Genomic DNA, 24,107 nt, shown 5'->3' with positions numbered 1-24,107 from the left:
ACTGCACCGGATCAATGTATTTTCAAAACTTTTAAATAAAAAATATTAAAATATAACTAATATATGTTGAACAAAAATATATATGTTGTATTAATATTTTAATAACAAAAAAATATCTCTATGTTAAAATAGAATAATAAAATATAACAATCATTCAGTATGTTAATTAATATTGTAACATAGAACTTAAGACATTCAATAAATTTATTATCAACAATAATTTTTAAATATTCTTATTTAATGAATAGAGAAAAATATATGTTTTTTTTATATTTATACTTAAATTTACTGCAATTTGTAAACACAATATAGTGTCGAAAAAATATATTAACTAAACTCATTTCTTAATTATTTTAAGATAGTGCTTAATACAATTGAACAAAAATGAAAGACTTAACTTTAATAATTATATTATACTATTGTTTGTTGAATTAATTACAAAAAAATCACATTAGTTAAAAGCTAAATAGATCCTCAAAGCCAATAAGAACAATAGATGATGATATCATGATCTATCTAAAAGCCAAATAAATCCTCGAAATCCTTAATAAAATAAATGAAAATTGCAAATATGATTGGTTTAAAGAAAAAAGGTAAAAACTTTTACATAGGGGTATGCATGAGTCGAGTGAAACTGTGTTTGATGTGATCTAGATCTGACCCGAAATATATACCGGACCTATTTATTAGACCCGAATCCGACCCTAAACCCGATGAAACCTATACACTTTCGGGCCACGATTATACCGGGTAAAAACCGGGTGAAAATCGGGTCATTAACATTACATTACCTTGATACCTTTTTATAAGCTAGCATGTAAAAATATCTAAATTTTCAAGGCTCCAACTATTATTTAACATGGTAAAATTCACTTAGAAAAATATAACAAGAACAAACTCTTCTTTAAAATTAAAGCATAATCATAATCAATACTAATATTGTATAATAACACCAAATATTTAAATCAATACAAATAACACGACATTATGCATTAGTCTAAAATCTTATGCATTTAAAATATAAAATATTAACTTATAGTCTTATAATAACTAATAACACAAAATATTAAGGTTTACAATACTTAAATTCCACATAAGAATAGCTATCATCCATCACTAATAACACAAAATATTAATTGTGTATGATGACCGGGCCACAGGGCCGACTTCGGGTGACCCGAGCCATGACCCGAACCCGACCCGAATTAATGACCGGGTCTATTTTTGAGACCCTTACCCGACCTTAGACCCGATGAAATCACACCAAATTAGCCCTAAAATGCTCGAATCTGGGCCGGATTTTCGGAGCAGGTCGGGCCATGCACACCCCTACTTTTACAAATGCACTAATCCTCCACCTTGGCAAGAAAAAAATATCAACTACAAATAATTCTCATGTTTCTTCTTTCATTGTCTGCACTGGGATAAACATATATCTTCTTATATATAATACGTAACTAGTGGATGTCTAAGCTCTCGACAAGTGGAACAGCTATTTACTTGACACCTGTCCACTAAAATCAGTCAAAAAACAAGATCAATTTATCTATTTTTATAATATTTAAAGAAAAGTAGCCAAACAGTAACTCCCGTCTAGATATCTCACATGTCTCCTTTTCTACTATTTTTTGTTTTTCTCCGATCAACACGTATCTTTATTGCTGTCTCTTTATATATAAACTCTATATAAAAGACTTCACATCCGGTCATATTTTCTCACTAAAAGTTAGTGTTCTTCCCTTTCAAAGTTTCTCCAGCAAAATCTTAGATCCAATAGGAAAAATATATGATTTCTTTGCTGATGTGAATGCGAAAAAGTAAGCATGGAACTTTAAGGCATATATCGTTAGAAAATGGGAAGTTCCTAACAATTTTAACCAGAAGGAGATTTTCTCCATTGAAATGGTACTTCAAGATAGCAAGGTATGTTAACTAACTGAAATGGATTTTCTATTATTAGTTATTCTTTAACACTACATCTGGAACATTGGTAACAAATATTGTATTTAACATGTTATTTGAAAAAATTGCAGGGGTCAAGGATGCATGCCTCAGTTTATACGGCTATTGTTAAGAAATGGAGTCATGTCATAACTGAGTTTCAAATGTACACCATGAGCAACTTTGTTGTTCTGCACGGCAAAAATAAGAAGACGAGCCACTTTAAGTGGATCTTGGTTTTTACCCATAGGACGGTTGTGAATCATGTCTAAAACCCAAGTTTTCCTCTGGTCGTATGGCACCTTAAGTCCATTGCAGAGCTGTTGACAGCTGAGAAGGTCGACGACTCTGAACTATTCGGTGAGAAGTTTCTTTTCTTTTAAATCAAATTTATATTTGCTCATTCATTGTAAAAGAACTAACATGTGGTATGTCCATGTTGAAATGAAACACAGATTTAGTAGCTGAAGTTGTTGGAAAGGAAGACCCAAGAAATTTGATTACTACCAAAGGGATGGAGACTAAGCGTTTAGTGGTAATCCTTCAAGACTTAGAGTATGTTGTGAAAAAAAATTTAATATATTTTTACATTTTAACTATTTAGATCTTATGGAGAGTAATATACCATGTGTTGGTGTTCTTCAAAATGTCCGAAACAACCATATCAACTGCATTTTGTTTGGTGACCTGGTGGACCACATTCTCCCTCATATTGAAGATGGGAGAGTAGAGCCATTGATTGTGGTGTTTCAATACTTTAAAGCATATAGGTGGAATGGTAAGAGTTAATAAATTTGAGAAGCTGACAACTTATCCTAACACAATATATACTTTACAAGTTATAATATACAAATTATAACTAATCTCGATGTTGTGAAATAGGTACCATGTCGATGCAGAGCCATTTTTATGTATCAAAGCTACATTTTGACCCTGAAATTAAAGAAGTTGTTGTGTTTAGAAGCAGGTACCCTTATACATAACATGTGTTTTTTATTATTTGTAGTCATGCATGTTAAAGTAACACGGCATGATTTAATAATTTTGCCTAAATCGATATCATGGATTTTTGTAGGATGTTATGTGGTGCACCATCCAATTCTCCCAGGATCAGTCAAGTATCTTCGCAAGGCCGGTGGTCAGGTGTTGAGGATCTGAACTAGGGATCTGTAGTTGCAAAGACCATCGAGAAAGTTTTGAACTCTTCTGAAGTGACCCTCTTCATGTCTCATTAAATCTAGCTGTTCATTAACACGGTGCATTATCTATTGATATAGACAAATACTGATGTTAATAAATTGCCTATGGTATGATAAGATGTGTTAATTAAAAAAACAAGATATATACAGTGTACTATGACTTTTAAAGCGCATAGACAAATTGTGTTGATAAAAAAATACACAGGTAGTCAATTGTTGTTTTAATTAAATAGTAAGAAACTATAAAGGCAACCACTCAGAAGAAAACCATTACAAGGGATAAGTTCAAAGACTATTGTAATATTTTTAGTAGAACTAATTTCTACTTTGCGTAAGTGTTGCTCATGCTATTATTAGCCATGACTAAGTTCAAATATTGCTGCAATATTATCAGGTATAGTTTTATTAGTAAATATTACGGTTATGTAGTAGAACTAATATCTACTTTACGTAAGTGTTGCTCATGCTATTATTAGCCATGACTAAGTTCAAATACTGCTATAATATTATCATGTATAGTTTTATTAGTAAATATTATAGTTATGTGAATGAATTGTATCAAGGTTCATTTTTCAAATGGGTGCCAATTTTCAGGAAAGTCCCGTTTGGATTGCTGCAACTGTAGTTTCTATAAATGCAAGCAAGAGCGATTGGTACTACAAATCATGTAGGAGGTGCCCAAAGAAAATTGAAACTCCTATTGGAAAAAGATATGAATGCACTAAGTGTGGACACACACATGGATGTGCCGCTATTAGGTATGTGAAATAATAAACTATGAAGTTTGATAACTGTCGACAAATTTTTCAATGCTTTCTGTTATCACTAATGCAACCAGTTTATTTTTCACCTAATAATAGATACAAACTTGAGGTGATGGTATGTGATGGAACAAGGAGCATGACTTTGTTATTGTGGGACAGGGAAACAACACAATTGACCGGAAAGATTGCTGAAAAAGTTGTGGATGAGGAGGTAACTTTACAAATTATTAAATTATGTATAATCACCTTTAATTTTTTATGTATGTAAGGCTAAACTCATCATAAATTATACTTTACGTAAAGATTGGTAATGAAGAATACTCCCCACCCTCGATAATATCATGGATAAGAAGGCAATATTCAAGATAAATGTTAAAATGGCAAACATCAAGCAATACGATCAAGTTTACACAGTTATCAAGGTATGCGATGATGGGGAGCTTGTGGAGAAGAACATGCCCAAGAAAATGTAGACCAATCCATCCACAAACATCACAGTATAGTCTCTTTGTACACATTGAATATTGTTTTAGAATTTAACATTTACATTATGAATTGGTAAGCATAGTATGTAAACAGATATGTGTATGTTACTCGGACAGAAAAATGGCTACAGCAACTTAGTGGATATGTCAGGCCATGTTGTCAATCTTAAAACCGATACTGATCCTCATTTTAGCATGGTAAAAATATATGTTAAACTTTTTCATTTCATTGGTCATCCATAAATCACTTTTGTATTGTGAATAATTGACTAATGAGGGTCAATTATGTATAGGATGGCCTTGAAGATAGCGTATCAAGTGGCAAGTATAAGACTCCAGCTATAAGTGCTTCCAATGGGATAAACGATGTTGCGAAAAACTTGTCCCAACATGAAGAAAAAGGTCAATTTTTCACTAATCGTTTTAGTAGGAGAGCTGCAAAAAAAGCAGAAGATTCAGTTAATTGATGAAGAAAGTTAACTAGCGAGTATAATGGTGTGCAAGATCTATCCAAGACTATGTTGTTAACTTCTTTGACGATAATTAATTGAACTATGTAGAAGTAGTATGTGGGTTATTTTGTGAAAATTTTCTTGAACTATATCGTAGTATTATGTGGCATATGCTAGCCATGTTCTAATTTGAATTTATCAACATTACATTGTCTCTATATCTATAATTGAAAGACTTATTACACTTTCTATACATATGCTAGCCATGTTCTAATTTGAATTTATCAACATTACGTTGTCTCTCTATCTATAATTGAAAGACTTATTTAACTTTCTAGGTTAATATGCAGCGATAAAAAATTCTACTACACCAAATAGTAAGAGATATGTACATAAATAAATAAATAACATAAGCTTAATTGAGAATAGTAATGAGGGATAATACAGATCCATGGGAGGTTTAGAATAGAGTTACTTATATTATTTAAAAATTAGATATGAAAAGAAAATGAGATACATCAGACGGGTTATTTTAGTATATTAAAAAAAGATAATACAATTGAATAAAAATGTCACAGCTATATTTTTTACAATTTGCAAGTAAATAATTTTACTATATCAAATTGTATGAGAGAGGTATTTACAATTAGGTGGGCATCAATAAGTAGGAAAATTCCATAGTAAACCTTCTAATTGAAGTTTAATAAATCAAAGGTATTGACAAGACTAATTGTAATAATAGTAAGACAAAACATGACTTAGTTTTTTGAGTGTTAAAAGAAAATATAAAGAGAAAAAAGTTATACAAAATCTTGATAGAAGTAGGGTCTTCTTCTTAGATGGACAGATGTTAGTATAATTATGTTTACTAGGTATGACAGATCCATATGAATGATATCCCAAAAAATCTTGAAGAAAAACTCACGAATCATTACATTAAAAATGAAAAAAAATCAAATTAAAGAAAGAAGTATTTGGAAAAAGGTTTTTATTAGGACCAAAATAAAGACTCATAATATCATGAATAAACAGGGAGATTATTAATATTCAAGCACGTCTATGATAAAGTAGTACATTGCAAGGTCAAAGCTACAATATATGTGTAGTCAAAATTGGTTTGAATGACCAGTATCCGTGAATGGTATGTAGTAAATTACGGGATGCATGAAAGTCTTTTTTTGCTTTTTCTAAATATTGACAAATGTATGGTCGAATGATACTAATATATTTTTGTGAACATAATATATGGACATATCAAGTTGCAATGAGAAATTAGGAAGTTTGGAATGAAAAATTAGGAAGTTTACAATGCAGTCAATGTGTTTCATTATGCAGAGGTCCGAGAGTAGCATGTTTTTAAGCCCACATATAAGTAACTTATGGCAATAAAAATAGTTTTTTAAAGAATGAATATAGAAGATAATCCTCATTCAGAATAGTTATATTGATAGCTATGATGTTGAGATACATATGATGCAACACCTATGACACTGGTCCGGGAAAATCAATTTTTTAGGCCCACATATAAGTAACTTATGGCAATGAAGATATTTTTTTAAAGAGTAAATATAAAAGATAATTTTCATTGAGAATAGAATACTGCTAGCTATGAAGTTGATATACATAGGATGAAATGCTTATGATACTAAAGATATTTTTGTGTGGTTAAATCTGATACTTTTTTGTTGGTGTTCCAATGCCAAAAAATGCTATTATGGAGAAGATTAGGTCAATATTTCAAAAAATTTCATCAACCCAAAAGTCATCGATTATGTAAACAGACTAAAAGCAGGTAAATTGCATTCAGAATGCTAATGTATATAGTAATAGGCCAAAAAATGTATTTAACTAAATATGGAATGTTATAAAACTTGGAAATGCACAACTGTCTTGAATAAATAAATTTCATTAACATGGTAAGTGAAATGATATTCCGTATTGTTCACACAAACGATATGTTGTCTGGATGGTCAAACAACTTGACTTAGGGAATAATAAATTCAAAGGATAACACATTAATCTACTAGATAAAAAGGTCTATTCATAATAAACAAGAAAAAAACCGTGTATAAAAAAGTCAAAATTTATGTGTAAGTTCCAATGTGTTACAAATATATGGGATTATGGGGTACATCAGTTGTGTGTGATGTTTAGAATATGATTACTAATATAATGCAAAAGAAAAAGCTGAAAAGAAAACAAGATATATCAGACGATATGAATCAAAAGTTTTTTTAAAAATAAAATATAGATTAGTGAAAAGAATACATAGCCATTTTAAGTTGCAATGAGAAATTAGAAAATTTACAATGTAGTCAGCATGTTTCATTATGCACAGGTCTGGGAGTAGCATGTGAATAAGCCCACATATAAGTGATTTATGGCAATGAAAATATTTTTTAAAGAACAAATAAAGAATATAATCCTCATTGAGAATAGCAATCTTGATAGCTATGAGGCAGATATATATATGATGAAACAACTATCATACTAAAGATATTTTTGTGTGGTTAAATCTCAAGCTTTTGAGTTAGTGTCCCAATCCCAAAAAATGCTATCATGAAGAAGGTTAGGTCAGTGAATAATGATGTAAAAATATCACAAATGAAAATAGTATTTCATGAATAAATAAATCATCTAAGCCTCATTGAGAATTGCAATGAGGGGTAATGCAGATATGTGTGAGGTGGTTATTTATATAATGTAAAAAGTAGATCTGAAAAAAAAATAAGACACGTCAGATGATTTTTTTAAATATATTAAGAAAAGAGAGGAAATAACAAGAATAAAAATGAAATATGGGAAAAATAAGCTTCAATTATCGGATCATGTTCATGGCCTATCAGGAACCACTCAGGTGGCAACTATCATTGAAAAGAGCTTAACATTTCTAAGCCAGTGTTTGGCCAAATTCACTAGAAAGTTTTTCAGTAAATATATTACAATTACACTTGGATAAAAATTAAAAAATTAAAAAAGGTATTTCATAATTTCTCGATAAACTAAACATGTATACTGTAACACACCAAAAGATATATACACATTTGTGAAAGCAAAAAGGACAAATTATTTAAGTCTAAAATAATGATCATGAGATAATAAGACATTTAGATATCTATATTGCTGTTGAAACTAAACACAAAATGAAGTTGGAGTCTATATTAGCAAAACGGCACAAATAGCCAGCTTTATAAATACATGTTGATAGGAAATGGAAAAAGGCATGGACAAACACATCAACTGTTCACCAAACACCATATCTCAAATACTTCTCCATTTAGTTTTAAAGATGAGTGGTATATTGCCTAGAAGGGTAGAGTTACCACACATTGTGGATGATCTTTTATGGAAGATCTTTGTTAAAGTTGACCCAAAGACTGTTGGTAAATGCAAGACACTGAGTAAGGCATGGAACTTCCACTTATTAACCCAATATTTATTAAGCAGAATTAGAAGGAGAACAAGACTAGAAAACGGGATCTGATCGTTGGGATTGGATATCCACCTTCCGACCAAAACTCTCAATGGTTTGTTAGGGCACATGTCGAATTTGGAGCAGAGCACCAACTTTCCATACCAGTAGCCATTAATAATTTTGGCTTCTACTCATTGGTTGGGTCAGATCATGGTGTTATTTATTTGAGGTTCTCTTTGGGTGGACTTAATTGCGTCTTCTAATATAGAATCCGCTCACCCGAAGGATGAAGTTCGTTCTTGATGAGGCAAGAAAATATCGGGCCCATGCTATATCACTCTACACTTTTGGTTACACGTACGATAGCATGGAGTATCATATTTTGCACGTATATAAAAAGCAGTTGCAAGAGAAGAGTATGTCATGGACGCTATATAACTCATGGGACGCTGATTGGAAAGATTCAAGTAGCTTTGAGAGTAATGTGAAAAAGATGGTCCTAAGTCTGTTGTGAATAATGGTGTCGTTTACTGGATTGGATGGGATGGACTTAGCCTGACAGATCCATCGTCAATCATAACATTTGATCTGCGACAGAAGTTGTCTTACGAGGCAGAAGTTCCGGATGGTGCAAAGTCCACTTATCACTCATTAACAAACTTCAACGACAGCATTGCTTTCATTTCCTACAAGAATCTGAGTTACACAAGAACTGTTGTCATTTGGGGCATTCAAAGCAATGGGCAAGGCAAGATGGAGTGGGAGAAAATGATCAAACTTTCTGACCTTGGAATTCCATACAATCCAACAATGTTTGTTGAAATGGACATTGTATCCATACTAGAATCCCGGAGCGAATTGGAGGGAGATGCGGAGAGAACTGACATTGTTATATCTAAGATCAAATGGAAGTCAGCTATAAGAGCACACATTCTGCATCATGTTTGGCAAGAGATTATCTATGTTAAAACTTCCACTTTGCACTCGGATGGGCTTTATATTGTCTAAGTTTTAAACATTATGAAGGTGTAGCTAACTGTCATTTTTAGTGATCTATGGTTGGTCACTTAGGAACTATATCAGTATATTTTATGTCTAGAGTATGTTTTAGGATTGCAAACAGTTTTTAATGTTTTATTATTGTGTGTTTAGGGTTTCGATCTCAAGGAGTTTGAAATTAGGCTGTTTTGCTACTGTGTTTTGACAACATGTTTAGAGTGGAGAATCTTTGTCTTTATCCAGAATGAAATGAGATGATGCAATATATTTCTTATTAATGTCAATGTTATGTGCTTCAATCTTTATTTACTAAACAAATACACAGTTAACTCTGAATGTAGTATACTAAACCAAATCATGCATATGTATATAAAATATTCAAACATTAGCTGTAGGATTAACTAATAATAAGTCCTAAACAATCACAAAGCCTGAGTAGTCTCGAGCATTCACTAAAAACACATAGTATACATGCATTATGCATATTCATAATTAGTAGTTAAGTTAATTGGATGGTTATCAAGTATTAAATGTATATGTGGTGACAATATATACATCTTATAGGTGTACTAAAACAAACTGATTGTGAAAAAACAAATAAATTATGAAAAATCAAATAAAATTTAAGGTGCGCAACTTAATACATTTTGGGAAACAAAAAGATAGACACCATGCATCTAAAGATAATACCTAACCAAGCATGCACAAAATCTACATCAACCCATTACTTTATGGAGCTTTCATCGCTGGCTAATTTTTGTACTTAGAAGATATAAGGGGGACGCTGATACATATTTTAGATATCACAGCATTTGTATAACTAATTGCACTATTAAAGGCAAAAAAAATTTGTGTTATATGTAAGTAAGGAAATAACACCATTTAGATAGTGTAGTCATGTGCTATCAGGTCTACCCAATTAAAGAAAACATAAAAGGAATATGACAAAGATGAGGCATATAGAAATATGACACAAGGGATTCTAAAAGGTAACCTAGATATGTAGAAGTTCATGAAAACTACAATAAAGAAACCGCCAACCAGACACACTGAAGATGGAACAATCATCCATTGCGGATGCAAGATGCAAGAGAAAATGTATTCTGAATGACAAAAGGAAAAGAAAGTGCACATTAAACCCACAGACATCGAATCAGCAATTCAAAAGACAAGCATTACAAGGAATAACTACTGCTGTAATATCGCCAGGTATGGTTTTCAGTAGAACTAATTTCTATATATTTAATTGTTGCTCATGCTATTATCACTCATGATTACCATTGTCGAACTATGTATAAGGTTATTGTAAATGGTTTTACCAAGTAAAGTTTAAAAACTTTAGCTATTATTGACTCAGAAAAAGAAAAGACATTATGTTTAGTTTTTTGCATAACCTAAATTAACTAACTAGAGGATGTTGTCATTTGTAGATAAACATGACCAAGCAAGCAGGTCGTCACCTTTAACTAACAACAGAAAGGCTGATGGAAGAGCGACAAGTTTTAAGTCAAGAATGGGAGCAAGACAAGATTTCATTAGTTCTACATTACCGTTTAACAAAGGTACCTTTAATAGTAGTGATCAACAAGGCTTTTGAATTATGCCATGATTACCAATATTTTTTGTAAATATGCAGAGCAATGTATTGCTGATCTACAAGAACAACATACCAACATGACTAATTTCAATGCAAATGAAAACCGGATGATAAAGAAGCACAATGATAGCACTCAAAGTTACACCATCAATAGAAGTGCAATCTCATCATCGATTTAGACATTCAAAAGAAAACCGTTACAAGAAATAAGTCTAAAAGTCTAAATACTATTGTAATGTCGCCAGGTATAGTTTCCACTAGATTTAACTCTTTTTGCTTTAAGTGCTGCACATCTTATTATTAGCAAAACAACTTTTAGTGGTAAAAGGAGTGGATTATTTATAATAATTTTCCCAAATTAAGTTTCAAAATATTAAGTATAATCTACTCAGAAAAACAAAAGACCTTATATTCAAGAATGGAATATATTTGTGGTAAAAAAGTTAACATAGAATTCTTACTTATTTGTAACCAAGAATATATATATTTTGGGAACGCAGTTTTTATGTCCTTAATGTGAAGAGGGATAGCATTTATTGTACATTTTTTGGATTATACAGGCAGAGAATATATCCAGGGGACTCAACTAACTATGACAGAAAGCATAATCTCAAATGCAACAAATGATGGTATTACAGAAGTTAGCTCACATGCCTATAGTAGGATGACACCAGGTACAATTTTTTATTCAATGTAAAATACACCTATTTAGGAAAAAAGAATTTTAAGATACACGAAGAATTTTGTATTACTTTTTTTCTGATCTCTAGCATAAGATTATAGAATGTTATTAAGGATGATGCAGTGATGATTTTTTTGTAATCAGCCACACCTACGAGTGGCATAGTGAGAAGGAAACAACCAAGTAAAGTACAAAGTGGAAATAACGAAGGTATGGTGATGATAACATTATTAATAACACTAGACATACAATAATATAAACTGGAATTGTCAATGATGATTACAAGATTTTCAGAATATTGGCACATGGGAGATGCATCATATGCATGTGAAAACTATCATGCTTTATCATGGTATGATGAAAGAACTCAGAAACATTATAACACTGATGATCTAAAATACACGAATTATTGTCGTGGAGGACAAGTGGAAATACCACATTACAAAATGCTCCTAATGTGTTGTATGATTTGTTATTGTTATACGAAAATGATACGAAGAGCAAACACTTCCGTAAGAATATTAGAAGTTACAATAGTATGTTTCAATTCACATCAATTGGTGCAAAAATTGATCGAAGTATAAACACGACAAGAGGGCCCCCAACCTTTATATTATGTGGAGAAAATTACCATTTGATGGGCAGTCTCATTCCACCAGAGGGGAGTATTCTAAAATTTGCAGAGTTGTACGTTTTTGACACTAATAATGAGATACAAAATCGTATGTCTGTCATAAGGTACAGTATTAAATTAACCTTTTTTTGTAAATTAGCATGATATTTTTAACAAAATGTTGTAGAAAATAATTGGACAATATAATAAATCACATATTTGACCCCTTTGTGTCTATTTCCATGTTACAGTTGTGAAGAAAAGAGAATAGTACATGAAGAGATTGTTAGAGCGTTGAAAAATATGCTAGATGAGCATAATGTTTTGGTTAAGGTATTCCGAATGGTTAGACAATTCATAGCAGCTGAGCCTAGATCAAAAGTGAAGTTGAGATTAATGGGCAAAAGAGGTAAGGATGGTAGAAGGTACAATTTATCCTCTGCGAATGAAATTGCTGCATTAATTGTTGGGGACTTTGATCCAGATAAAAATGATAGAGACATTGTGGTTGAGACTCAGAGTGGTAGATTACAACGTATAAACTAGCTTAATCCAACATATTTGGGTTTGCAATATCCTCTATTGTTCCCATATAGAGAAGACGTATACAAGAAAGATATACAACTTAACAAGAATTGCAGTGAGTCTGCCAAAGGAAGACATGATGTATCAATGAAAGATTTTTTTGCATATAGGATACAAGAAAGATATGCAGATGTGTCCCTATTATTCTATTTAAGGCGATTATTCCAACAATTTGTGGTCGATGCTTACTCGATGATTGAGTCTTCTAGACTTAACTTTATTCGCCTTAAACAAGACAAGTTTCGGTGCGAGATGTACAAAGGTATAACAGAAGCAGTTTTGAATGGAGAGACAATGCCATCATCACGTGAGAAGCATATTATCTTGCCGTCATCATTTATAGGAGGTCCAAGGTATATGATACAAAACTATCAGGATGCAATGGCAATATGTAGAGTTATGGGGTATCCAGACCTCTTCTTAACATTTACATGTAATCCTAAGTGGCCAGAGCTAGATGACTTTCTCAAGACTAGGGAGTTAAATGCAGAAGACCGATCCGACATGATTTGTAGAGCTTTCAAAGTTAAGTTGGACCAATTTATAAAAGACATAAGAACTAACAAGATGTTTGGAAGTGTCATCATAGGTAATTCATTAGTTTTATTAATTGTGTTCAAATATACCCAATCAGTTTTATTTTAGCCCAAAACAAATTGTCAAACTAATAGTAATTTTTTCTTTACTTTTACAGTGGTTTATACTATTGAATTTCAAAAACGAGGATTGTCGCATGCCCACATTTTGTTATTCCTTCACCGAGATGATAGATATCCAACAGGCGAAGACATAGACAGAATTATCAATGCTGAAATACCAGACAAAAAAAAGATCCAGTGTACTATGAAGCTGTTGGAAAGCACATGATGCATAGACCATATAGTAGTGTTCGAAAAGATTCACCATGCATGGATAACGGCAAATGCATATGCCATTTTCCAAGAAAATTTGTTGAAAGTACAACTATTGATGAGGATAGCTATCCAATCTATAGACGAAGGGAAGATGGCAGAATAATCAATAAATCAGGTGTCGATCTTGACAATCGATATGTTGTCCCACATAATAGGGAGTTGTTATTGAGATATGGAGCACACATCAACATTGAGTGGTGCAACTAATCAAGATCTATAAAATATTTGTTCAAATATGTGAACAAAGGACATGATCGAGTGACAGCTTCATTTTACAAGAGTGCTACATGAGATGCAGAAAATGATGAATGCGATGAAGTGAGCATGTACTACGATTATAGGTACATCTCACCCTGTGAGGCAGCTTGGAGGATTTTTTGCTACAACATCCACTATAGAGACCCTTCGGTGGTTAGGCTAGGTTTTCATTTACTTGATGAGCAACATGTGGTCTTTGAAGATCATGAAATCCTAGATGATGTTGCTAGAAAAGCTTCAGTGAAAGAGTCTATGTTCATAAGATGGTTTGAGGCAAATAAAAAATATCCAGAAGCGCGCAACCTAACATATGTCGAGTTTCCAACCAAGTTTGTGTGAAAGCCTCAACCACGGAAGTGGTTCCCACGCAAGTCACACTCCATCATTGGGAGAATTTTCTTCGTTCCTCCAGGATTGGGTGAAATTTATTACTTGAAATTGCTACGTAACTTTGTTAGGGGACCTACGTCATACGAAGAGGTTAGAATAGTTGATGCGGTTGTATATCCGTCATTTAGAGACGCATGTTTTGCACAAGGTCTATTGGATGACGACAAAGAATATATTGAAGCAATTAATGAAGCTAGCCATTAGGGATCAGGAGAATACTTAAGAAAACTGTATGCGACGTTACTGTCATCTAATTTAATGGCAAGGCCTGAGCATGTGTGGAAAAATACATGGAAGTTGTTGTCTGATGACATTGTGCATAGACAAAGAAGAATTCTCGATAATCAAGGTAATCTTAAATTGCTAACAGGACTTTGACCGATAATTTTTTTGCATAAATCAAGTACATCTAAATTCTCATGATTTGTTAAAAGAAAATACGGTGTTCTAGAAACTACAACTTCACCCCACCATCATAACTATAGCATTCACACCATAAGCACTACTCAGTCTTAATCAATACAAGAACGGAGATTTACTTAATTGAGTTAGCATTCTTACATTTTTTGAATATCCTATACATAGTTGAGTTAGCATTCTTACGGTTTTTGAATATCCTAAACATGTAAGAAAATTTTTCACTCCTTTAGGAAACCAAACATTAGATCTATACACAATTTAATTTTAAGCATTTTAACATTGGTGACTTTTGAGGTCTCACTGACCAGTTATGTTCAAGTTATATGCACAATATATATGCAATTGTTTTGTGCAATTAAATGACTATAAATCCATGTTGGTTGGTTTGAATGAAAATACAATATAATGTTTAGTAGTTATAGTTATGGAAAGATGTATTATCTCTGAAATTCTTTGTTCTAGAATTTGGATGATCCTTCTAATGAAATATAGTCTAAAATGGTCAGACGTGGTTGTATCAATGAAAAGTCTTGCACAATTGTCCCTATTATGGATATAATATTCCAGCTTTATCCAAATCCATCCCATTAGATGTACCTGTCAACATGTGTAGAAAATTGGGTATTTTACAGAGTCCAATAGCATGCACAATAATAGTAGTGAGAATTAGTTATAAGAAAAATACACTAGAGCACAGGATAGATAGGAGCTTGAAGAAATACATAATGTTATAAAAACTGCAGCATTTAGTCCATTGTATAGTAGCTATGGGAAGACTAACTAACCAAAACAAATCGAAAAATGTACATACAAAATAACTTGCAGGATATCTTCATCAAAAATCTTATGTTGTAACAAATTGATTTGTATGAGCATATGATTCAAGTATATTTATTATAAATTAACACCTAATAACAATTTATTACTATTAAAAATGTTGTTCAACCATATTCATGACGTCAACGTACTAAAATACAAAACTTTTAAAATAAATTAACACGTGTTTCGAAGAACAAAGACTATTAACTCTTTTTCAAGAAATTCTATTTGGAAAATCACATCAACAAACAAACAGTTATATATCATTGCTATAACCGCACAACAACACACACATTTGATGTATAAATAGTAATTTGATGTATATGAAAAATCCAATATAGTAATAGATATCCATGCTGTTTCTGAAACAGTGGCATGCACTTAAGTTGATAGTGTTATCATAGTTTCAGCTGATCACAACCTTTTAATTCCAATGCAGGTTTACAAGTAACAGATGAAGAGCTGCAGGACTTAATTCTAATTGAAATTGAAGACTTACAGAAAGCTTACAACAAAAGCTTAAGAGATTACCATTCTATGCCATACCCAAACATGAAAATATCTAATCTGCTATTGAGGCACACTGGGATTAATAGACTGATTCACGATGAACTTCGATATGATAGACGCAATCTAGCGGTGGAACACACAACATATCTGCAACAACTAACAGAAGAACAAAGATTAGTATATGAACAAATTATGAAAACTGTGAACAATGGGAAAGGGAGGGTCTTCTTCCTATATGGATACGGTGGGACTAGAAAGACATTTTTCTGGAAGACACTAGCCGCTGCAATTAGATCAAAAGGGAAGATTGTTATCACGGTTGCATCAAGCGGGATAGCATCCTTATTGTTACCAGGTGGTAGAACGGCACACTCATGTTTTGCAATCCCATTAAACCTTGATGAATTTTCAACATGCAACATAAAGCAAGGCAGTGCATTGGCTGAGTTGATACTAAAGACTCAGTTAATAATATGGGATGAAGCTCCTATGGTTAATAAACATTGCATTGAGGTGCTTGATAGGACAATGAGGGATATCTTGAGGTTTAGTAATCCAAATAGTCAAAATCAGCCATTCGGAGGAAAGACAATTGTATTCGGTGGGGATTTTCGGCAGATACTTCCTGTTATTCCCAAAGGTAGTAGGCAAGATACTGTACATGCAACGATAAATTCTTCTTACATTTGGGAGAGCTGCAAGTTACTTACTTTGTCAAAGAACATGCGTCTGAAAGCTACACATGATGATGAAAAAATAGAAGACTTAAGGGAATTTGCAGAATGGATTCTAAAGATCGGTGCTGGAAACTATGGCACTCTGAAGGATGGTGTTGACAGAGTTAAAATTCTGGATGATATCATGATAAAGGATTGGGATGACCCCATCGTAGCTATTTGCAAAGCAATATATCCGGATTTGTTTGATGGGACAAACTATCTATCTAACATTCAAGATCGGGCCATACTTGCACCCACATTGCATATTGTTGATGAAATCAATAATTATATGATCAGTTTGAACCAAACCGAGGCGCAAACCTTTTATAGCTCAGACAAAGCATGCGAAACAGAACCTGCTAATGACATCTCTGCATCAATTCACACACCTGAGTTCCTAAACACGATTAAATGCTCTGGGGTGCCAAACCATGAATTGACACTCAAGGTTGGGACACCTATAATGTTACTCCGTAACATTGACCACACGGCTGGGTTATGTAATGGCACTCGCTTAGTCATAACCAAACTTGGTAAACACGTATTAGAAGCAAGGAGCCTATCAGGAGCAAACAGTGGCCAAAATGTTTTCATCCCAAGAATGACTTTAACCCCATCTGATTACAGGATACCTTTCAAGTTTCAACGTAGACAAATTCCTATAATGGTATCATATGCGATGACCATTAATAAAAGTCAAGGCCAATCGTTGTCTAAAGTTGGGTTGATCCTAAAAAAATCCGTCTTTATACATGGTCAGTTATATGTTGCGGTATCTAGAGTTACAAATAGAGCTTTATTGAAAATATTGATATGTCACGCGGAGGATAACTGCACAGAAACGGACAACGTGGTATATAAAGAAGTGTTTAGGAATGTTGGTTAGAAAACTAAACGGAAACTAGGCCAAAAAATGTTGTATAGCAACCTATTCTAGCATGCATAATTTTACGGACTATAAGTGTTTTTAATTACCCAAGCACATCATCAAATATCGCAGAAAAACAAATTTCTCTCACGTATGAATAATGTACGCAATAGTTTCACTTGGCAACACATGGAAAGAAAATGGCAAACAGATTTTTTCTCACTGCTAAAAACCTGAATATTACAAAAGTATATAGAAGTTTTAAAAAAGGCACCCGATGAAAATTTATGGGATGCATTCATTCTATTTTCTTGTTAACACCCACGACAAAATATATGTTGATAACAAAGTGTATCAATTGAACAAATAACATAATTAGTTTATAATTAAAAAAGTATACTTTGTTGAAAGAGACAAAATATTATAGTAATAATTAGCATATCAAACGAATGATGCATTTCTAAATTACCTTGCTTTTTTTTGTTGGATGCAAACCATGCATGTTATCACAGTATTTCAAATCTTTTCCTGCCGTTGCTCCCCACAATAATGCTAATGAATTCTGTCGTTTTACGTCTTCATTGAATCAGCTCCTCATGTCAATAACACATGTTTCAAAATTAATTTCAGTATATGAAGAAGATACATAACATTACTAGCCAAAACAAATCACCAAAAAATGGCATATAAAGTGTATGTATTCCTTATAGAGATAATATATATTTGTCAAATTTATTATTGTTATAAAATAATTTCACTTTATAAAATGACTAATGATTCATCGCTATTTCCTTACATTCTTTGCTGTCTAGGAGCAAAAAGACAGATGAACCAAGTCATCACAGTTCACATTGTTTGTTTTCCCTCTGAATAATTCATAAACTTATAAATGCAAGTTAGTACTACATATTAGGGTTTCTAATTTAAATGCAATTAGTCTCTATATATATAATAATGTTGGGATTCCATCATAGGAGTAGTTTTCTAGACACTAAAAATAGAAATATATATAACTGTAGCCGACATCTAATGGATGCTTCAAGGGTATAACTCAAGCACAATTTCATCTAACAACGACACATGGAGATAGAAATATATATGACTGTAGCCAACATCCAATGCTTCAAGGGTATAACCCAAGCACAGATTCATCCAACAAGGACACATGTATGATCTAGACCATAATTATATATAGCTTGGTTAGTTGACTTAGTACCTTTATGTCTCTTTTATTTATGTTTAGTACTTATGTTAAAGCTATATTTATTTGTAAATACTTAAGGTTAAAATATAAAGACAATGTGTTTGGTTTAATTTTTTGTTTTTACTTAAGGTAAAAATATAAAGACAATGTGTTTGGTTTAATTTTTTATTTTTATTTCAATGTTCTCAAGAAAAAAAGATAACAATAACGTTTTATTTCCTGTTTTCATCTATTTTTTCCATTTTTCTTTATAAATAACTAAAAAAATCCAGAAAATAAAGACAGAAATAAACGTGTAAACCAAATACATGCATATCATCTTTGATTTCTTATTCTTTCAAAAAATTCTAAAACAGAAAATATAAAAAATATTTAAAACACAAACTAAGTGCACATATTTTTATTTACAGACATAAAATTCTAATAAAAGTATCCCTCTATAATCCCAAAACAAAGGAGTGCAGTGATAAATAATCAAATTTAGAACCTAATAACAATTTATTACTATTAAGATTGTTGTACAACCATAAACATCGTGTCAAATTGTCAGCCCAACTAAAAAAAAAAGAATGTAGTAACATATGTATTTACAAGAACAAAGGTTATTGGGTTTTTTTTTTGTGAAAGAGCGTGTCCTGGCATCAAATATGCAACACATATATCCAACAAAAACAAAATTCACAGATTCATGATAAGCCTATAACCTATAAAGAATACATATGCAACACAGTGAAGTGGAACAATTAGGTTATCAACGGCAAATAAAAAAATTACAATTAAACTCTTACAACGACTTCATGCATAGTAACTAAAATGATAGCAACAACCTGTTAATAAATAGACACGAAAAAATAGCGTCAAAGGAAAGGAACTATCTACACCTTCTGAAATAGTAGATCCTGTTATAGCACTTATAATGGCAGCCATGATCCACCGCTGTCAATGCAATCGCACAATCCAAGCCAGCAATCAACTCCAACCAAAATTAACCAAGATGATCGACACCTAACACCATTGTAAACTACAAAAAAAATTCTTACCGTATTAATAACTATGAAATCCAAAATGATACCACTACAGCTACACAAGTTTATTTTGTAAGAACCATAGAAGTACATGTTCCTCACCTAAGACAGTACAGATCCAGATACACAAACACTCTCAGTCCACAAGATCGCTGCCGCCGGACAAATTGTGACTGCCATGTCCGACTAATGGTCATTCTTCCTATGGCAAAGCTTCTTTTCCAACCAATGAGAATGACCTTCTTGCTCGGTAGCCAAATTCAAAATTAAGCAAATCCTCAACAAAACCAATCTGGATAGATCTTATAATGCGGCGGCTACCATTAACAAAGAAAAATATACCAATGGTAGTCGGGAGAGCAACAATACTATGTCCAATTTGGAGAGTGAGGGAGGGGGGATAACTCATGTTTGTGTAGTGCTATGAGAAGAACGAAGAATTATGGAGTTTTATAGGGGAAGTGGGAAGGTTTTGGGATAAAACGGTGGGTGATGACATTTCCCTTAGTTTGTGACACATGACCTTGGTGCACAAAATTGTGATCTCAATGGCGCCAATAATTTGGTACGCACAATTGTAATATCACTCTTATTCACAACTTCGCACAACTAACCAACAAGTGCACTGGGTCGTCCAAGTAATAAACATTACGTGAGTAAGGGTCGATCCCACGGAGATTGTCGGCTTGAAGCAAGCTATGCTCACCTTGTAAATCTCAGTCAGACGGATTAAAATGGTTATGGAGTTTTAATAATTAAAGGATAAATAGAACGTAAAATAAAGATAGAGATACTTATGTAAATCGTTAGTGGGAATTTCAGATAAGTGTATGGAGATGCCTCATTCCTTTTGAATCTCTGCTTTCCTACTGCCTTCTTCCAATCCTTCATACTCCTTTCTATGGCAAGCTGTATGTTGGGTGTCACTATTGTCAATGGCTACTTCCTGTTCTCTCAGTGAAAATGGTCCTCTACGGTTTCTGTACGGCTAATCAACTGTCGGATTGCTCGTCTCAGATGAAAAATACCATGCACAGATATCGTATGGCTAATCAGCTGTTGGTTCTCGATCATGTAGAAATAGGATTTACTATCCTTTTGCGTCTGTCACCATGCCCTACAGTCGCGAGTTTGAAGCTTGTCACAGTCATCCCATCCCAGATCCTACTCAGAATACTACAGACAAGGTTTATACTTTCCGGATCTCAAGAATGCTGCCAATTGATTCTAGCTTATACCATGAAGACTCTAATCTCGGATTCAAATGCCCCATTGTCAGAGGAGAGTCGATGTGAATCGTTGATTAGAAACCAAAGAGATACACATTCAAGCTTGTTTTCATGTAGAACAGGAGTGGTTGTCAATCACGCATTCATAAGTGAGAATGGTGATGAGTGTCACATAATCATCACATTCATCATGTTCTTGTGTGCGAATAAATATCTTAGAATAAGAATAAGCATGAATTGAATAGAAGAACAATAGTACTTTTCATTAATACTCGAGGAACAGCAGAGCTCCACACCTTAATCTATGGTGTGTAGAAACTCCACCGTTGAAAATACATAAAAACAAGGTCTAGGCATGGCCGTGAGGCCAGTCCCTAATATCTAAGATCACATAAACTGATCCAAGATCTCTAATACAATAGTAAAAAGTTCTATTTATACTAAACTAGTTACTAGGTTACAGAAATAAGTAAATGATGCAGAAATCCACTTCTGGGCCCACTTGGTGTATGCTTGGGCTGAGCATTGAAGCTTTCACGTATAGAGGTCTTCCTTGGAGTTGAATGCCAGTTTGTAACTTGTTTCTAGCGTTTAACGCTAGAATAGGGCAGAAAGTTGGCGTTAAACGCCAGTTTGCGTCGTCTAAACTCGAGCAAAGTATGGACTATCATATATTGCTGGAAAGCCCTGGATGTTTACTTTCCAACGCAATTGAGAGAGTGCCATTTGGACTTATATAGCTCCAAAAATTCCATTTCGAGTGCATGGAGGTCAGAATCCAACAACATCAACAGTCCTTTGTCAGCCTCTGAATCAAATTTTTGCTCAGGTCCCTCAATTTCAGCCAGAAAATACCTGAAATTACAGAAAAACACACAAACTCATAGTAAAGTCCAGAAATATGAATTTTGCTTAAAAATTAATAAAAATATACAAAAAAATAACTAAATCATATTAAAAACTATGTAAAAACAAAGCCAAAAAACGTATAAATTATCCACTCATGAGGCCTCATATAAATTTTTAGATCTATCTAGATGCTTTACAGGTGGCTACGGTAGGTGAAAAATTCATGAGGCATAAATGCGAAGCACTTCTCTGGTGAATAAAATCAACATATTGGGGGTTCTTCTTATATTACTGCATGTAGAAATATAATATTAAAAAAATAATCTTGGTAAAGCAAGACAGTAACTATTTTGGGATGATATAATTGGAACGGTGTACATACCAAAGCAAACTATGCTACAAATAAAAAAATATTATATGAGAAAATAAGTGTTCCTCTATTCATAAGGGAATTAAAAAAAATTCTACATTCATTAATTCACAATGCCAAAAAACTTTTGTACAAGAGACGTTTCTTTCGGGCCTACTTCGTATATCCAAATGCAAGAATTAATTTTAGTTTATTATTATCATTACAATCAAATACCCAAATAACTAATAACTAAATAACAATAATAGAAAGCAGATACCTGATGACTTTACTTCCCATAGCTATAAATTATATGGATTAAAGAAGAAGATCTCTTACATGGGCCAGGCCCATGAGTTCTATTATTCAAATGATTTTCCCGGACCAAGAACCATGCATTTTTCTTCAACCACCTAACATGTTCTCACAACTATATCTCACTAACCCGGTTTAGGTACAGCAAAAACAGCTCCAAGATAATAACTTAATAACTATAATAAAAAATTAAAAAATACCATGGTTCTTATATTTATTTCCATCAGCCGCGCGAAACGCGGGCAACCCACTAGTATTTTAATATACACAAGTCAAATATCATACCAATAGTATATCAGACATTAGTTGATATACTATATCCATTCAAATACAAAATTTACATTACCCATCAGAAATAAAGTCAATTTAGAGAATTTACCATACACCAGTTAATGGTTTGCATTTTGCGCATAAATTTAGATGTCAACATAATTATTTACACCTTTTCAAACTATTTGATATAACTGTACACGATAGTTGATGTTTAAATCCTGCAATTCACAACCTAATGTTTTTATACGAAGAATTCATACAAAAACAATTTGTTTCCTTTAATAATTGTTTCATTTGGAAGCAATTAGAAGCAAAAAGGGACACAACAAAATATAATGGATATTCATAGACAATAAAAAAATGTCCAATACAGATGTAGGTTGTTACTATGTATAATATTCAAAATATTGATTGTCACATAGTTATAGATAAAAAAACAAAATATCTGCAACACAATTCAACATATAGTCCAAAACATGTATATAGCTTAGTGCACTATTTCTAATGTAGTCATGACAGTCGGCCAGCTGCTTTCATATCTTTTTTATGTTTTTGGCCGAGCACTCCGAATTATATGTACCTACTCATTTATAAATGCTTGTAATTAGTTACCAACAAAAAATGCTTGTAATTGATAACATCCATTAAAGTTGGATTTTTTTTTCAAAATTACACCCATCAAATGTCATAAAAAAAAGATAAAGATGAAATGAAGCACTTTTTGAATAACGTGAAAAGCATCTATCATAATGTCAGAGATAGAAACTATCATAATGAGTAGTTTTGAGTCTAGCACACAGTTTTGCAAAAAGCAAGACAATAAATATTTGTATTTATACCAATAACCTTTTCAACCATTCCATTCACCCAAAACCTAATAAAAATTTGCAGAGTTTTTAATCATTGATAAATTTGTCACGATAACAATCATTGCATGCATGAAATTAACATATTTTCTAATCAGGTACAAACAATCAAATAGGAAACACCTTAAGCACTCTAGTTTGTATATATATTTTTTTCATTCATGCAATATATAGTCTTTCATGTTGAATCCAGCAACCACAATGACAGTTTAAATCTATTGATAGTATGGACAAAAAGCACATAACAGAAAGCAAAGTAAATGTGACCAAGCCTGCAAATGTGTTTCCTTTTATAAAGTAAACAGTAAGAGCTCAAACTAATCTTTAGTTCTATAAAAAATCTAAAAAGTTTGAATATTGCATAATA

At 32.7% G+C, this 24,107-nt stretch overlaps 3 protein-coding genes across 3 annotated transcripts; all 3 read left to right on the top strand.

Moving 5' to 3' along the window:
* Nucleotides 1-1,902: 1,902 nt before the first annotated feature.
* On the top strand, nt 1,903-4,856 carry LOC107480083 (uncharacterized). The gene is made up of 11 exons (XM_016100201.1): nt 1,903-1,923; nt 2,034-2,139; nt 2,546-2,719; nt 2,824-2,908; nt 3,017-3,059; nt 3,219-3,248; nt 3,735-3,898; nt 4,001-4,115; nt 4,258-4,326; nt 4,507-4,587; nt 4,683-4,856. The coding sequence occupies exons 1-11, from the start codon at nt 1,903-1,905 to the stop codon at nt 4,854-4,856; spliced, it is 1,062 nt and encodes a 353-aa protein (XP_015955687.1).
* Nucleotides 4,857-10,768: 5,912 nt separating this feature from the next.
* On the top strand, nt 10,769-12,693 carry LOC107480082 (uncharacterized). Its single transcript, XM_016100200.1, has 7 exons — nt 10,769-10,817; nt 10,892-10,990; nt 11,413-11,526; nt 11,679-11,744; nt 11,829-11,886; nt 12,180-12,272; nt 12,399-12,693. The coding sequence occupies exons 1-7, from the start codon at nt 10,769-10,771 to the stop codon at nt 12,691-12,693; spliced, it is 774 nt and encodes a 257-aa protein (XP_015955686.1).
* A 1,859-nt stretch (nt 12,694-14,552) lies between these two features.
* On the top strand, nt 14,553-17,648 carry LOC107480081 (ATP-dependent DNA helicase PIF1-like). The gene is made up of 3 exons (XM_016100199.1): nt 14,553-14,643; nt 15,282-15,335; nt 15,973-17,648. The coding sequence occupies exons 1-3, from the start codon at nt 14,553-14,555 to the stop codon at nt 17,646-17,648; spliced, it is 1,821 nt and encodes a 606-aa protein (XP_015955685.1).
* The last annotated feature ends 6,459 nt before the right edge of the window (nt 17,649-24,107 follow it).

This window comes from Arachis duranensis, chromosome 3 (genome assembly GCF_000817695.3).
Source record: "Arachis duranensis cultivar V14167 chromosome 3, aradu.V14167.gnm2.J7QH, whole genome shotgun sequence".
Classification (NCBI taxonomy): Eukaryota; Viridiplantae; Streptophyta; class Magnoliopsida; order Fabales; family Fabaceae; genus Arachis; species Arachis duranensis.
The sequence above is the reverse complement of the archived record's forward strand: the minus strand, read 5'-3'. Positions and strand labels throughout refer to the sequence as shown.